A 16,970-nucleotide genomic window follows, 5' to 3' on the forward strand; every position below is an offset into this window, starting at 1 on the left:
AATGGGCTCCAGATGACTCTGAGTGGGAAAGAGAGGCGCTAGCCCTCATCACTGCCTCGGGTTATGTGTGTTCTAGACAGGTTAAAAAGAGCTCCATGGGGAGGCTTGGTGAATTCCTCTCCTCCAAGAGCTTTGGAACTGCCTGGTATTGAAATGAATGCTTCAAGTGACGGAGGGCACACAGGACCGAGATAAGAAAACTTACAAGTGATTCAATACCATTGGCTGCTAGACAGTCTGGGGACTCTTGAGAAAGACAAGTGAACTGAATTATTGAAATCAAAAGAGTTAAGGGACCATAGGCATGAATGCTATGGATTCAAGTGACTCTGACATTTAAACAGGCAGCACCGGAGACATTTCTTAAACAACCTGTGTTAAACCAGGACAAAAACCAAGAGATAAAAACGCAGCAAGGGCAACTCACTGGGAAAAGCCTCTTGCTAAGGTTATGCCTGGATCCTTCTGGGGTTGTCCGAGAATGGGGTAGAAGGAGGGCATGCATGTCTCAAACAGGTGGCCTAGGCTCAGCACCAGCCATTGTTTGTGGATGCTGGCATCTCTGGCATGTCCACTTGCATAGCACAGCTGATAGCTTCACGAGGCCCCTATGGGACCATACGGAGGATGACTGTACCTGCCTCCTGGCATTTCTAATAAATGGTTTTGTGGCAAATGAGATTTAGCTGAGACCTAATTCTTATATTGTCACTGCAGCAAAAACTCCATCTAATGCGAATTTTTTAGCAGGCACCAAAGTGCTGGGGGCGGGAAGAAAACAGAGGAGAATGCTTCACCTGGAACGTATCTGAGCACATAACTCACGATACATGCGGATGACTGCAAAATGAAACCCAATAAAATGAATGAAATCTCTGCTACACTCTGCATAAAACCTGTGCCCGGAGACATCTGTGCTATAATCTCAGTGGGGAACTATAATGCATGTAAAATTGTTTATGGCAGTCTCTTTCCTCTTTGAATAAAACGTTCAGATTAAGTGGAGACGGTTACAGAGAACTGAAGTTCTGTTTTATCACACAGCGCCCAGCTCTGTCCCCACACCTCTTGGAGGCCTCTCAGTCTTTACGGCGCTGCATTTTGGTTAATTCTGCAGCAAGAGTAGAGTTTTAAGGCAAGCCAGCTTAGGAGCTGCTGGACCTCCTCTCTCTCTTGTCTAAAAGGATTCATGGCTTTTGCGATGGCTGTGGGTTTAAAGCTGGGAAACCCAGGGCCGCTTGCTCAGAGTGGGTCTCTGCAGTTTTGGTTGTGATTTTGTTTTTTAATTTAAAAAACTGTTGGTATCTGGTACATAACCAACTGTACCAGCTCAAATATCTTAAAGTATATAGTTGGGTGGCATTGCTGAATTCACACCAGTGGGCAGCCATTACTACCCTCTGCCTCTGGAACATTCTTCATGTCCCCTAACTTGCACTCCTGTGCTCATTAAACAGTAGCTCCTCATTCTTCTTCACCAGCCCCGGGAGAACCTTTGTTATTTTATAGTCTTTTCCCCACTTAGGTCCTACACGGGAGGCGAACGCTCTATCCCTGAGTTACACATTAAGCCCCTAGCCTTTAAATTTTACTCTATAATAAATCCAGGAACCCACAAAGTTATAGAACTTCCTGAATTTCAAGATAGTTGGCCTATTCTCCTCAGTGAGCCAGCATCCAAATGTCCAATAAGACCAAAGCCTTGGCAGCTTACCCACACAGGTCCGGCAGGTGTGATGGCATTCCCCACATTTGATGAGCTCAGAATCGAAGTAGGTACCTGGTTCACAGTCTGGAATGCAGCTGCCCCGTGCAAGGCTGGTAAAAAGAAAAGTAGGCCAGTTTCCATGTCTGTTCCGAAATTCTAATTAAATTAGGATCTGTCCTCAAACGCTTTTCACAGGAGCAAATGAAAGTCATCAGAGCACAGAGCTTTGTGTCACCAAAGGTTCCCAGCTAATGAAAGTTGGCAAAGCTGTCCTGAAGCCAGCTGGAGGTTGAGGCCTCCAGCCTGCTGCAAGAGGCCAAAGCTTCCAGCTTTCTCTTATTCTATGATGGCTTATCTCTATAGCTTTTTCTGCAGCCTGAATCAGAAATCCCCCAGTCCCCTGGAGACCTGGAACATTGAATGGTTGCCACTGTGGCAAGCTAGTTCCAGCTTACTGGTTTGAGTCCCCGGAGGGTCTGCATTTGTGTGTCTGGGTATGTGTGTGTGTGTGTGGGGGGGTTGTTAATAGCCACAAGGTTGACTTTTAGTCCTGGCTCTGGGTTCTTCCTTACTTAAAACTCTCCTGTTTTACATGAACTTGAAACAAGAGCACCTCCTGGCATCTGGCAGCCTGCTATATCTGGCTTCTGCCTTCCTTTCTTATCCATCAGAGCCTGTATACCTGTCCTTTAGCTAGGCAGCCTGGCAAGGCATCATGGACACAAACCACTGATGCAGGACCTGGCTTCACCACTTCCCAGCTACCCCAGACAAGCCAGCAAAGCCCACTTCCTCCTAGGAATTGGCTCCTACAGCATAAAACTGCTAGGAAGACTCACTGAGCAAATAACATATAACCGTTCGGTGTCTGGCACACGGTAGTGTAAATAAATGTCACCTACTATGATGTCTTTGGTTCCTGGGATTATACTGTGTGTGAGGCACAATTTTAAATGGGTTTGCCGATAAACAGATTGAGCAAGGGGTCTAGTGCACCTGTCAGCTCCAGCACGTCCTGCTGGGATGTGATTTATAATTAGAAATATATATTTAGTCTTCATCCTGGCACACAGCTCCAAAACTCTCTAGAATCAATAGTGACAAGTGTCATTTTGCATGCTAATGAGATAAATGGCTGCTGGGGCTCTTCCATGGCTTCATGGTGGTAGTGGAGGGGACTGGTTGCCAGGTAGACAGACGATTGATCAGAGAGCAGGGATTTCCAGTCTCACCACCCCAATCTCAGAGGAGGTGAAAGAGACTGAAGGTGCAATTGGTCGTCACCAATGACCAATAACATAAACATTAACTCAGGCCGCCATAATGGAGTTTCCATGGGAACTCCAAGAGAGATGATTTGGAGTTTCCAAGTTGGTGAACAAGAACATATACATAACTCGGGAGGCTGAGGCAGGGGTACTGCCATGAGTTCAAGGACCATTTTGAATACAAAGAACACATCCATCTACCTGCTGCGAGGGTATTGCACTCAACTCCGTAGGAATGGGAGGTCCTGTGTTCTTGACCCTGCCAATGTTGCTAATCCCACTTCATCCACCTCCTTCTTAACACCTGTGTTAAAGTAAGGAAAACGTTGCCCTCTTCTGGGAGCAGGCAATCAGATCCAAGAAGAGGCTGCAGGAACTCCAATAGCCGGTTCACACTGGGGTCTGAGACTAGCCTCAGAAGTGGGATCAGCACTGAGAACTGAGTTCTTAGTTGGTGGGATATGGTGCCAGGGGTGGGTGGATAGGTGTGAGATTTAAGTTGAGTTTATGGGCTATCCAGTGGTTGTCATCCATCCATCCATGTTTTGATGACCAGAATGTAAGTGTGCTGTACTACATATGTAGAGGAGGGGACCCTCACCCCCACCCCCATGTTTTGCACCTCCATCCAGCAGGGTGATGCTCACAGGGTTACGAGCTCCTCTCCACAGATGGCAGATGCTCGCCCGGGATCCTTCCTCACTGTGATGCCAGGGCCACCATGCAGGACAGTTAAATCATGTTTGTAATAACTTCCCTGTGAGTCCCTCCAGTGTTTATCCCCCTAAAGAGATGGATGGCCAGGAGGCGGCGGCTAGGCTGTTCTCTCACATCTGTGACGTGACAGCAATGATTTGAAGTCACAGCTGAAGAGGATATTGGGCAATAAAAGGAAGCTTTCTGTGGCTTATGGCTGGCGATGTTTCCCTGCTTTGTTTGTGCTCCTCCATGAAAGCTTATTACTGCAGTCACCACACCTGCAGAGTGACTGCCGCCGAGAGGCTCTTTTCCCCCCTGTATCCGTACCCAACTTCGCTCTTCCCCACAGGACATAGATATAGGTATCTTGGACTCCTTGGCACCTTTCCTCTGGGAAACAGGTTTCAGGGTGTTGGATCTACAGTCTTCCATCCTTTATACCTTCAGCTAGCAGCCCAAGGTTTGAGGGCCCATAGCAGGACACACTAGTGCTAGAGGGGCCCAGGATATTAGAGCTGGTCCCTCTCAGCCCCCAGCCATGGCCTCTAGTAAAATGTGTCCTTTCTCTCAGCCTGTTCCCTTTGGGGGAACATCTTCCTGGAGCAGTGGATTCTGGATCCTTTGCTTCTAATCTTGTTCTATCTAGCTTACAGGTTTAAAGGGGCAGCAAGTAAGGTGTGCCACTTTGGAAGGTCTTGCTTTCTCCTCCTGTCCTCCAAACACTGATCTAAAAGGGCAGGATGGAGGTAGGCAATGTCACCAAGGCAGTCATGTGGAGCCTTCTGGGACATTCGTTGGTCTCCTCTGCATGAAAACCGTGAGTAACATCAATGACTTCATAAGTTGCTATGAAGGTTAAAGGCAACATTGGTGGGAACACTTGCAGAAAGAGCAGATGCTCTCTGAGGTCTTGTCCATTGTTGAGGCTCTCTATGTACTCCTCCATTGTTCCTCATTAAAGAGCTTCCCCTTTGAAGTGAATTCTAGCCTTAGTGGCAGTGGGAGGAGAGGATGAGCTGGGTGAGTGGGATGTAGCCTTGAAGTGTCTCACGGTGCACCCGCTACAGCATTCCCTCACCTGCTGCCAGAAATACAGGTGCTTGGGTTTCACCAAGCCTCATGGTCATTTGGACAGAAACCCCTGAGGTTCCTAAGCCCTGATGACTTTGATATCCCTCTCCCTCTCCCTCTCCCTCTCCCTCTCCCTCTCCCTCTCCCTCTTCTTCTCCTTCTCCCTCTCCTTCTCCTCTTCTTTCTTTCCAAGGAGACTATGGTGCTAGGCCCTCTACATAGGTGTGTCTATAGCTTTCTTAATATATGCTTTCTAAACTTTTGGATAGTAACTGGTAATATGCATTTGATGTCACTAAATGCAATTTGGCTGTAGTAAATGGTTCAAACAAAAGAATTCAAAATTGTTTCAAGAACATTCCTTAACCTAGTGTAAGGAGCAGGCCCTTAAACAGGACCAACTCCATTTTGTAATAGGAAACTTGTAAGACATGTCTGGTACTTGTAAAGGCAAGTCTGGAAATGAAGCTGTGCTGAGATAACCAGACACGAGTGGTTATCTGCCATGTACGTCAAGAGTAACTCCAAACTCAGCATAAAAGAGGAGCCCATCCGGAGCACTTCATCACACTTGTAGCCATGACTGGCCAATGTGATCCTCCGGACAAAACCTCCTCAGCACCCGGTCATCAAAGAGTTAACTGAGAGACCTATGCCTCCAACTTCATGGCCAAGGGACTTCAAACCAAGAGACCAATGCCTCCAGCTTCTTCGTGGTCAAGCACCCTACGAGGTCAAATTATCTGGAAGCCACAGCCTGACCCTGCCTTACCGGACTCCGGACCTGTAACCCAAAACCAACATAAGGACTCAGGTCGTACAATCCATGAATTAATGATGTGTCTATTGCTATGCTTATTTCTTTGGTAATTAGCAACTTATTATTTGTGTTAATCGTGCATATTGTCAGATGCAACCTATAGGAAATGTGACAATATCTTGTTGTAGCAAGAGCCTTAGCATTTGTGTTTGTGTTTGCTTGCTGTGCATTATCATTAAAGAAGTAACTGAATTCCACAAACTCTCTGTCTCTTGGCGTACTCTCTTCCCTCTCGTGGAGCTGATGATCTCACAGTCAAATCCAGTATACGACCCCTGAGTGGAGCAGGACCTGTCGATCCTCTCCCTGCGGGGGGATTCAAACACCTCGCTTGTAATAGATAAGAGTCCCTGCTCACGACACCTAGCAAAGCTGTTGTTTCAGTTTTGTTTTTTTTTGTTTTGTTGTTTGTTTGTTTTTTAAATGCTGAGCTCTGTGGAACAGGGAGGATCAAGAAACAATGGGGCATCTTCAGGGAGCCAAGTTCACTGTCCAGATGAAGGAGAAAGAAGGATGGCCAGGAAGGAGGATAGGCCAGTCACTGCAGCTGTGACCTGAGCCAGGAGGGGAACTATAGTAGAGGGGTTTATTATTGCAGAGGAAAGTGCCGTGTGCTTCCTAGGATTCCCTACCCCCACTCCCATAACCTCCCAACAGCAAACTGTTATCTCATGTGTTCAACTGTCACTTTTACCAATTTTCCAAACCCAGCCTAGAATGTGGAGATTCTGGCCATCCTTCAGTCTCTCTTCTTCAGCAGTCCCCTGACTTGACAGCAGGACTCTTCGTACTCCATGCCTTTGACGTTTTAGCTTTCAGGAAAAGATGCAAACTCCCAGGAAAGCAAATACAGTGTGGATCCTGCCTTTTGTTTTCTCCCACAGTTCAGGGCGGGCTCACCTGAATCCTTCCTTACACACGGTGCACTTCTCAGGTTCATCCACACACTTTTGACAGCTCGGGTGGCACCTGAGGCAGAGTCTCTGACCTGGAGAAAGGCAGGAAGGCAGTAAGCAGAGATGACACAGAGGGGGCTCAGAGTAGAAAATAAGCCCCAGCATGCTTGGTGGCCTTGGTGATGAGAGCACAGCAGGAAATGACCATGAACCTGGGAGTTAGATCCCAAGCTTCCCACGTCCCTTATCTGGAGTAACTCAGTCAAGTCAAAGGACCAGCTGGCTTCAGAGGTCGTTCTTTTCTACAGGAGACACTCTGGTTCTGCTTATGGACCAGAGCCAATCCCTGAGTATACTTGGATCAGGTGCAGATCTTTATAAACCTTTGAGGTACTCCAGAGGCCACTGGCTCCTCTCCCAGGGAGGCAGGACTCTAATCCCCCCCACAGCAGCTTCTGGGGCACGCCCAGTCCCACCTGTGTTTCCAAGCTTTATGACCAAGTTCACCTGTGCAGGTGCCTCATCAAGCCCCAGCTGGAGTCATTGCTACATGGCAGGCCCGAGAGCCAAGGGGCGTGGCTACACCTCTGCCCAGCCTCCTGGGGGCCCATGGGTGGCATCCCATGCAACTCAGCTGATGCTCAGCAAAGACAGTGGTGACGGATGGCTGACCTGGCCAGGCAAGGTGAGGAACCTGTATGCCAGCTGAAAATGAGCCTGGCTGGCAGCCTTGACAGGTGTCCCCAAAGCCAAGGAAATATTTCTATGTGACCTGCCATTTCCCCTCTAAAGGGAGTCTTTTCTTGATGGCTTGATATGTCTTTAAACACTTCCTGGTTCCTTCTCCCCAGGGCTAACAGCCATGGTATGACAGGTGACAGGCCAGATGAGTGCAGGGGTTAAAGTGGGAGGACTAAAGTCGGGGTGAGACCTGGGAGTTTCTGAGGTCCTCAGCTCATCTGAGAGCTGTCTATCATCTGTTCACTTAGCACAAGCCTTCTCTTTCCCCTCTTGCAGAGTGAGTTTCACTCTCCCAGCTATGGAAGACTGCACTGAAGCCCACAGCACCATAGCAAGGATGAGCGGTGGACAAGCTCCTTTTGCTGTGACTTCACATCCTTGTCCCTTGGCCTGGTAAAGGATCCCACAAAAGACCAGAGTACAAGAAGCTGAGGGCCCAGGAAGCCCTCCCTAAGTAGGTCCAGAAGGGAAACTAACTCATCTATGTTTGTGTCTGTGGACAGTCCACTTACTTTCGTCAGCATAAAGTCCGGCAGGGCAGAGGGTCACACATGTGTTCGTCTCCTGGTAGTGATAGAACCCACGGCGACAAGACAGGCACTGTGTTGGACTCCTGCCCGTGCATGTCTCACATCCCTTATGACAACGACGGCAGCGTCTTGCTGCTGTGTCCCCAAAGTAGCCCAAGGGGCACTCGCTCACACATTTCCTGTGGGAGCAAGGGCAGGTGAGGATCTCTGCTTCATTCCAACCCTATGCCCACCCTGCATGTGGTTCTTACAAGGGTTGAGTCTTCATTGCTAGGTGGGTAAAATGTTGAGGACATAGAATCCCAGGGAGAAGGTTAAACCATAAGTAAGTTCCCCTGTTTGCCGACTATAGCTGGGGTGGAGGGGTCCTAGGTACAAACAGGCAGATCTGAAGAAGAGGAATCCAATCCCAGGAGCTGGGTCTGATAGACTACAAGTATAATCCCAATACTTGGCTGAGGCAGGAAGAGTTTGAGGTCAAAGTTAGTTTTGGCTACATAGGGAGACAAACAACCAAAATAAAGCAGGAATTCTTTCCCATTCTAAGGAACTGTTTGGTTTTCTGTGGGCACTATGATTTTGGTACTGACTTGGAATCCTGTCCCCCCCTTTTTTGTTTTTATTTGTTTTTGAGTTAGAGTTTCTCTGTGTAGCCCTGGCTGTTCTAGAACTCTGCTGGTCTAGAACTCAGAGATCCACCTATCTCTGCCTCCCGAGTGCTGGGATTAAAGGAGTATATCATTATCTCCCAGGCTTGACTTGGAATTTCTGACTGGGGCAATTCCTATTTTGGTGCTTGCACAGAGTACGTTTGATGGTCAGTGAATGAAGCTATAAATGACTGCCCTTGTTCAGAGCCAGAGTGTATCTCAGGTCTGGGATGGGGACTCCAGATACAGCAAGATCTGCATCTTATATCCACTGTGTATAGCACACCTCCGCCTGGCATGCCTGGCCCACATGGACATGCTTCAGCAGTGCTGAGGTACATCTGACATCCAGACCTTTAGTGTACACAGCACTGTCATGCTGTTACCTTGGCCTTCCATTCCAGGCACACGCAGACCACGGTGGATGCTCAGGAAGGTTTGTGTATTGCATTAAATAAATAAAAAGAAGGGAAGCTTCACACCTAGTAGGGAGTGGTATAAGGGTCTGAGGTTTGCACACTCCTCACTGAAGGGACAGTCTGAGCTGAAACAATTGGCCATAGGCTAGTTGTCTGTGGTGGTTTGAAATGCTTGGCCCTTGGGAAGTGAGATACTTGAAGTGTGGCCTTGTTGGAGAAAGTGTGTCACTGTGGGGGTGGGCTGAGACCTTCCTTCTGGCTGCCTGCAGAAGAGACAGTCTCTCCTGGTTGCTTCAGATCAAGATGCACAACTCTGAGGTCCTTCTCCAGTCCCATGCCTGCCTGGATGCTCCCATGCTTCCTGCCATGATGATAATGGACTGAACCTCTGAATCTGTAAGCCAGCCCTAATTAAATGTTGTCCTTATAAGAGTTGCCCTGGTCATGGTGTCTCCTCACAGCAATGGAAATTCTAAGATGGTGTCCTAGGTCAAGTCTGTCAGAGCTTCCCTTCAGGGAACAGGAAGAGTCACAGAGTTTTTAGAGAGCTGACAGGGAATCCCACGGCCAGCTGCAGCCTGTCTAAGAGCTGAGTCACCCTGCTGGTCCTCTGAGGCCTACAGTACAGGGTTCTTGAATCATGCCATGTACACAACCCTCTATGAGCAGGCATGTGTACTCAGTATGAGCCAATATGGATGATTTCTAAGCATGGCCAGCAAATCGTTAACGTCTCACTGTTTCACAATGGACTTGGATGACTTGTGTGATTAAATCCAAGATACTAAACATTATTTTTTTTTAAATACAAAGCTGTTAACTTTGATGCACTCTTTTCGAGGGGTAAACAGTTCAACGTGGCCACCTTAGCACTCAGACACAGGGCTCTAGGGTCTGCAGACAGTAGCTCCAGCCTCTGGTTACCTGTTTGTCTTGGAGTTCCCCAGGCTGAAGTGGACACAGTTCAAGCACTGGTCTGCATTGGGACCGTCGCAGCCTTTGTCACCACACTCGGGATGGCACACACCTTAAAGACACAAGCACTTCTTTTCATCTAGAGAGATGCTATCTCCATCCAATCCAGCCCCGTGGGTCCCTTTGTCAGGTTACCACAACCCGCAGGTCTGGGGAACTTCCTTCAAGAGTGGTGTCTTGTAGAGACTACTATATCAGAGACTTACTCACGGGATGTGGTCCCTCAGCTGGGGCCTGAATCTAGCTTCCTGACCCTCTATGGAGGAAAGGCATGAGAGCAAGTGATGTTTAGTCATTGGAAGTAGTGAGAGATGAAGGCTAGTAAGGAGATGGGAACGGAAATCCTAGATATGAGGCATTAGAGCTGTCACGATGGGACCAGTCACTTTGTTATATGCACGGTGAAAAACAAAGCAGCACAGCTGGGTGTTCGGGTTGTGACTGCAGCATCAATTATGCCAGAACAGGGTGGGGGAGGAGTCTATTTCCGGACCTGGTGTGCCCAGGTTACACAGAGTGTAAGGAGACAGGGACAGTTGGGAACATAGGACTGGATGACACTCATGGTGACTGTGGGCTAAGCTCTTTCCTGTAGCCTTACCCACCACCACCCCAGTTTCCTTCACTCTTGTGGCCAGAAGTAAGCTACCATATCTTCCCTCATGTCTCCTCAGGAGACTTCAATTCTAACTGTAGGTTCCATGTTGTTGGAAGTACAGGGAGCTCCACAAAGTCCAGAAAACTGTCATCTTCTAGGTCCTTCCCCAGGACCCTGCAGGGATGAGCTACCTCAGCTGCAGCAGACATGGCTGCAGGTTCTGCTTCTCAATACTGAAGCCAGCCTGAGGTGATTCTGCCTGTGCCACAGTTGGCTATGCACACAGAGACAAAGCATCCCTGGAGGTTGGAGGTGATACAGGGAGGGCTGGAGGAGGCACTGGAAAGGCTTCTGAAAGGTTAGAAGGAAAAACCCTTCTACTAAGCTTGTGTTAGCATTAGGTTCGGACTGAGTCCAGAATCGAAGTGCCATTGACGAGCTGGCCACCGCATTTCATGTAAAACATGAACGCAAAAGCCCCCATTCTCCCAGCCCACAGTGGGCTTTCCTGAGGAGCACAGAGGCCTCTTCATTTCCCTCCCAATGTTAGAGTTTGCTTCCCTCCCTGAGGTTTGTCTTTGTTGATATCTCCCAGTTTACATTGTGGATCTCCACTCGCCTCAGTTGCCACTGTGAACCCCCACAGAGCTTAGGTCTCCCTCAGGATGTTCTAGATGGCCTTTCCAAGTGGCTGCTGGTCTATTATGTGTTCTAGGTAGACATGCCTTCTAAATTCTAAATTCGCTTCTAAAATTCAGCACCTGAGCCACATCCTAACTCTGTCTTCCAAGACTGTTTGCTATTTTGGAGCTTCTTGTCGGCCTCACCCCAGAGTCAGCTATGGGGAAAATGTCAACTCTTCACTCTGTCACACTATTGTGTGGCCACCTCCTCTCCCCCAAGCCCCCTCCCCCATGCAAGGTATGGCAGCATTCCTCTGTGGCCCTGCTAACCAGTCACTTAAGGGCTTGCCTTTTGCCTTCTGCAGAACTTTCTCTGTACAACCCAGTAGGTAACGGTGCAACCGGCCTGGTGCAAAGAAGACTCTTTAAAGAGTCATGTCTCTCAGTGTGACTGTGAAACCACAGAAATGACAGACTCCAGAGAAATGAGACATCTCCTGGAATCTCATGCTGGGAAGGGAAAAAAGTCACCCAAAGTGGGAGTTTGTCACCACAGAGAGGTTTATAACTTGTCAGACCACCTTACGGTGAAAGGTGGAAACCCAGATAATGATGGGAAAATGGTGTGTAGAACCACAACTTGTCCCAGGACTGCTTAGATGTGCCCTTGATCTACACTTTAATCTCACTTCAGGATGGTGAATGTGGACTTAGGGTGGGCTGAGGGGTCAGAGAATGCAGCCACAGTGAATAAATCTCCCTTTTCTGATTTTTAATATTCATTTGATTGTCTTAATTGGCTTCTTAAGGATGGGTGGCCAAACTCAGCTTTTTAGAGTAACGACGATGTCCCCTAAGTTCAGTAACAATTACTTCTACTTTAGAAAGATAAAGCATTTTGGGGGGACAGGAACATGAACCCCATTTCCTTACAGATAGAATGGGGTCAAACAGAATGGAGTCTAGCTTGTTCAATGCAAGTGCCTAGCGGGTGCGGGGCAAACATTTGCTGGTGGCTGAAATGTGGCAGGATAGATGGAGGAAGGGCGGAGCAAGGGCAGATGCCTTCACCATCTGTAGGCAAATGTCCTAGCAAGTCCCTAAACAGAGATGCCTTCAACAGGGCCTGGACTGGGCCTTCTCCAGCACTGGTCAACAGGATGCTGATGTCACTTGTCACCTCCACCTCCCCCTGCCTCTTGGGCCTTCCCACAGTGGGAAGTTTCATCAGGTATCTCTGGAAGAGATGGCTAGGTCCACATGACAGCCAGGGCAGCAGAATTCTGACACAGCATCAAGGCCATGGGCACAGCCAGCCCTCAGTTGGAGAGGCTGGGATGTGACATTGTCCAGCCAAGGGCAGCTATCAAATTCGTAAACAACCAATCAATCAGCATGTGGCTTTCTGGGTGGTTTTAAAAGCCAAATATCAAACTTCATCTCACCCATGAAACACACTGAATCAGATCCACCTGGCTAGCTAGCCAGCTATCTTACCCCAACCACCCCTTTCCTCCCCTGAATGCTGGTGTCCAGCTGTAACTCATTCTCTCCGTGAGCATCTGTTTTTGTCACAATCTGTAATTATGTCTGCTTTGCATTTCTTCTCAATTAGCTGAAAGTGACTCCGAGCCCTGGCTTCCGGAGTCAGTGTGCTACGCAGCACACCGAGCAGAAGCTCCCAGCAAAAGGAGTGTTTGAATGTTCTGAACAGCTTGGCTAATAGCAGATCACAACCCCACGGGGTTAACCAACACAGGCTAATTTGAAAAGTCAATTTCCTGTCCTTTGTGGGGCAAGTCCAGGGTTGAAAAAGAGAAACCAGATCAATGGATCAGGAAAGCAACTTGGTATCCTGTTCCCCTCTCCCGCCTGCTCCCCCTTCTAACTCTCTCTTCTCCTTTCCTTCCAAGACTAGGGATTGACGCTGTGGCTGCACACACACCACGTAAGTGCTTTACTACTGAGCAATATTGCCCACAAATACGTTTTTTTTTTTTTTGAGACAGAAACTTTGCAAGTTGATCAGTCTAGGTTTGAACTCACTCTGCAGCCCTGGTAAGCCTTAAACTTACCTCAGACGACTCCCCACCTCGAGTTCCTGCACCATGAGACTCATTCATTTTCCTTGCTCAATGGCTGTTTCTTTCCCCAACCCAGGGCTCCCCTTCATTCCAATAAGTTTGGTCACATGCTTGTAAGAACCTCACTCCATCTCCTGCCTTCATCCTTTCTGAATTCAAGTCTACTAGCTGCCTAGGTACAACCTACATGGGGTGTCTTATTTACCTGCTATGGGTGGAGACTTCAGAGCACCCCAGATCTGCTGCGCTTGGTCTCTCAGGTGGGGCCAGTCCAGGGTCTGCTCTTTAATCAAGTATTCTGATGTGTTCTGGTGGTGGTTGTGAGGTCTGCCTCCATTGCCACCACCAGATGGCTCTATCACTGTAGGCTGGCCCTCACTCCAAGCTGTTCATTCCTGGTACCTTCCTCATGTCTTTCCTGTGCTTCATCTTGCCTGCTCGGGCTGCTATTCTCACTTCTGGCAGGCCTTCTGGATCCCAGTCCCCTTGTTCTCTGGCCCTCCACCCTACTTGCTGATATTCCCCATTACCCCAGACTCTAGTGCAGCCTCAGTCTACCACTTACCTTACCTGAGACTAGTTCTGCTGCCTGGCTCTGGCCAGGAGCCTGGTCTAGTTTGGAGTTAGCCCTAAATATTAATGTGCCAGAATCTGGTTCAGTCGGATGGTGCTGAGGTTGTAGAACCTCCTAGTGTGATGACTAGCTTTGACTGTCTAATGATGGACCTGGGAGATGGTTAAGAGATACGTTCCTACACCTCTGTGTGTGTCTGTAAGGATGCTTCCAGAGAGGGCTGGACCAATGATGCCTCTGATCTACTCAAGGTTCAGCCACTGATGGATTCAAAATGTTGGCAGATTTGGGGAAGTAGCAGAATCAAGGAAGGTGGAGCCTCACTGGGGCATTGGCTTCTTCCTGCCTGTCTTCTCTTTCCTGTTTGCCATCAGTGAGTGTATCCATCATGATGCTTTACCCCACTACTCAGAGCCCTAGAGCTAAGCAAATATGGGCTAGAGCCTTTGAGTCCATGAGCCAAAATAAATTGTTCCTCCTTTTAACAATTTCTCTTAGGTGTTTGTCCCTGTGATGAAAACCCCAGGGGCGCATAGTGTAAGGTAGTTAGAATACTTTGGATGTTGCCCTTGGAAGGGGTTAATGCTAACTTATGGCACTGAGTTAGTTCAGCAAGAGTAGGTTGTTCTAAAGAGTGGCCTTGCCACCCACTTGGCCCTTATACATCACCCTGAATCTCTACTCTCTTGTGAAGCAGACAAAAGTATTTCCTAGGAGATGGATAGGTAGGCTGCATTTCTAGTCCCCTAAATTGTGAGTTAAATACGTCCTTTTTTTTCTTCTGTATAAGCCACTCAGCTGTGGGAATTTTGTTATAGCAATAGAAAACCACGTGCTGCAATGCTAAGCATTCTCTGTGGAAGCCCCATTTTCTTGTGGTGGACAATCTTGTCAGCTGCTATTTGGAATCCTTGTTATTTACAAACATTCCCTCCCCTCTCCTCTTTCACCTCCTCTGTTTCTTGTCCCAGGGAGTGTTGGCCCTCCTCCTCTCCTATCTGTCTCTTGTCTCCTCCTGCTGGTTCCTAGGACCACTGCCCCTTTGGACTGTCTCTGCTTTCTTAATATGGCAACTACTCTCTAATCTATAAGGTCTGGATAAAGCCAGTGACAGCCATGACATCACCACAAATGTACAGTTTGTCAATGACCAGCTTTCTATGTTCGGAAAGCCACAGTCTGTGCCCCTTGCCCTTTCTTGGGACTCTAAAGAGGCTGTTTCTCACTCCTCCTACTTGGTCACTCATGCCATGGCACCCTCTGTCACTCTGGCCTGCCTCTGTGACTGGGTCACCCTTCCAGTTTCCCCAGACTTCAGGAAGCTTTCCCAAGAGCCAGAAACACATCTGATCCCCATGGAAACCTCTTCCTTCACCCAGGCTGTGCTGGGTAGGGACCATGTACTCTGAGAGCAGAACAGCGCGTAAGGGTGAGATGCCAGTGTGCACGGCTGGAGTCAGAAGCAGGTTTTGAGGGGAAAAAAAATCAGCTCTTTATTAATAATTACTGAATCTTGCCATGGTTTATAAATCACAAGGGAAAACAGCAGATTAGCCCATACATAATTCAATGTTTCGTTTTAAAGGGATGGCAGAAAAAAAGTTTAAAATGAAATCGACCAGGGTTTATGCTTGATTTGTATTGGTGGAAGTTTCAATCTAGTTATCCATATCTGAGATATCACCCATCATTTGTCAAGGAGCTGGGACATTTAGCTAAGAAAAATATGCCCAACCAGAAACAACCAGTGCCATATAATTGCTGTGGGATGACCCAGAGGAAAATGAGCTTCTACAAGCTCAAATAACATCTGTGCTCTGCCCAGGGGCTGGAGGTGTCCAATGGCATCTTTGGGTTAGAGTGGCTCCTAGCTACCTTTCAAATGAGCCAGTGGTCTGGAGACTGAGGCCACCATGCCAATGGGATAGGTGTAGAAGCCTCCACACCAGGGGTCTTTACATGCTGTGAGCTTCTGTAGATGTTTTGCATAGCATTAGTCTGTACCAATTCACCTATAACAACCTCTCCTGGGTACTAGGGAAGTGGTCCTGGAGAGTGGTCACTTCTCCCTTTTTGGAAACAAGCTCATGGAACCCAAGTTTCCCTCTCATTTTTGGTTGCTCAAATGGATGGACTTGAGAGAGTCCAGATATTGAGTCTTGTGATAAGGGACTTTGAAGAAAGGGGGCAACCCTGGAACTAAGTTAATTAACCCAGGGCAAGCCCCAGTTCTGGTTAGGCATATTGGAAGGAGCTCAGTGGCCCAGCCTGAAAGGTCAGAAAATACTTACTGGTTTGAAGTATACTTACTGGTCTGTAAAGTATTAGGAGAGCCTTGGATGGAAGGAGCTGTGTGAGTGCAAATTACTGTCATTATTACAACTTCCAGGCAAGGGAAGACTTAAAACCAAAACCCCACCTTTTGCCCGAAAGGGCCCCGTCTTTGAGAGCTACAGTGGAAAGTGAAGTTGGGAGGCTACCCATCTCCTCTCACTCAGGTTTATTACCTGTGTACTCTTCCTCATCTTCTGGAGTCTCTGCCTGCGTTGGTGATCCAGCAGCCTTGGGAGGTTCCTGCTCCGGGACTGAAATCTCCAGCATCCGTGAGCGAGATTGATGGGAACTGAAGGTGCGGTAAGGGTGCTCGGCCGTGCCATATAAAATGAGACTCCATTCTTTCAACTTTCCTGAAAGACACCAAAACCATCATCATCCCCCAAAGCTTGGGATATATCTGCAGACCACTGAGCATGTGCAGCAGCCTCTGTCACTCATAAGACAATCAGATGCTGCCTAGCTTCGACCCCTACAGCAGGCTTTCTGTTGTTACATCATTTCCCACCCACCTGTTGATCTGGTAACAGCTGCTCTTGGTTGTCAACTCGACTACACCTGGAATGAACTAAAACGCAAGTCGCTGGGTACACCTGTGAGGAATCTTTTCTAGATTAAATTATTTTAAGTGTTCCTACCATTTCCAATCCATTTTTAAATCTCGAGCATTTGAGGTAATAAAATAGACCTTTAATCTAGATCTCTTGAGCTGGGAAGATCCACCTTTTATCTAGGCTACACTTTCTCCTGGCAGCCTGTATAAAGGACATGGAGGAAGGAAGCTGGCTCTCTTTGCCTGCTCACTCTTGGTGGCAAGTCCATTCCATCACTAGCATTAGGGCCTACTTCTTTGGGATTCTGGTGTGTACTAAAGATCACCTGAGACATCCAGCCTTGTGGACTGAACAACTAATGGATCTTTGGACTTTCCACTGGTAGACAGTCATTGTTGGACTAGGTGAACCAATTTTAATAAAAAG

General features: G+C 48.0%; 1 protein-coding gene across 1 annotated transcript in view; it reads right to left on the reverse strand.

The window, feature by feature from the left end:
• Pcsk6 (proprotein convertase subtilisin/kexin type 6) overlaps positions 1 to 16,970 on the reverse strand; it is a 183,895-nt gene that overhangs the window by 10,055 nt on the left and 156,870 nt on the right. Inside the window, exons 14-19 of the mRNA XM_028776685.1 lie at positions 16,164 to 16,343; positions 15,967 to 16,005; positions 9,727 to 9,829; positions 7,716 to 7,912; positions 6,467 to 6,554; positions 1,715 to 1,818 (exon numbers count right to left, since the gene is read on the reverse strand). Of these exons, the coding sequence (XP_028632518.1) occupies positions 1,715 to 1,818; positions 6,467 to 6,554; positions 7,716 to 7,912; positions 9,727 to 9,829; positions 15,967 to 16,005; positions 16,164 to 16,343 (711 nt within the window). The remainder of the gene's footprint in view (positions 1 to 1,714; positions 1,819 to 6,466; positions 6,555 to 7,715; positions 7,913 to 9,726; positions 9,830 to 15,966; positions 16,006 to 16,163; positions 16,344 to 16,970) is intronic.

Source organism: Grammomys surdaster, unplaced genomic scaffold (assembly GCF_004785775.1).
Source record: "Grammomys surdaster isolate TR1022 unplaced genomic scaffold, NIH_TR_1.0 271, whole genome shotgun sequence".
NCBI lineage: Eukaryota > Metazoa > Chordata > Mammalia > Rodentia > Muridae > Grammomys > Grammomys surdaster.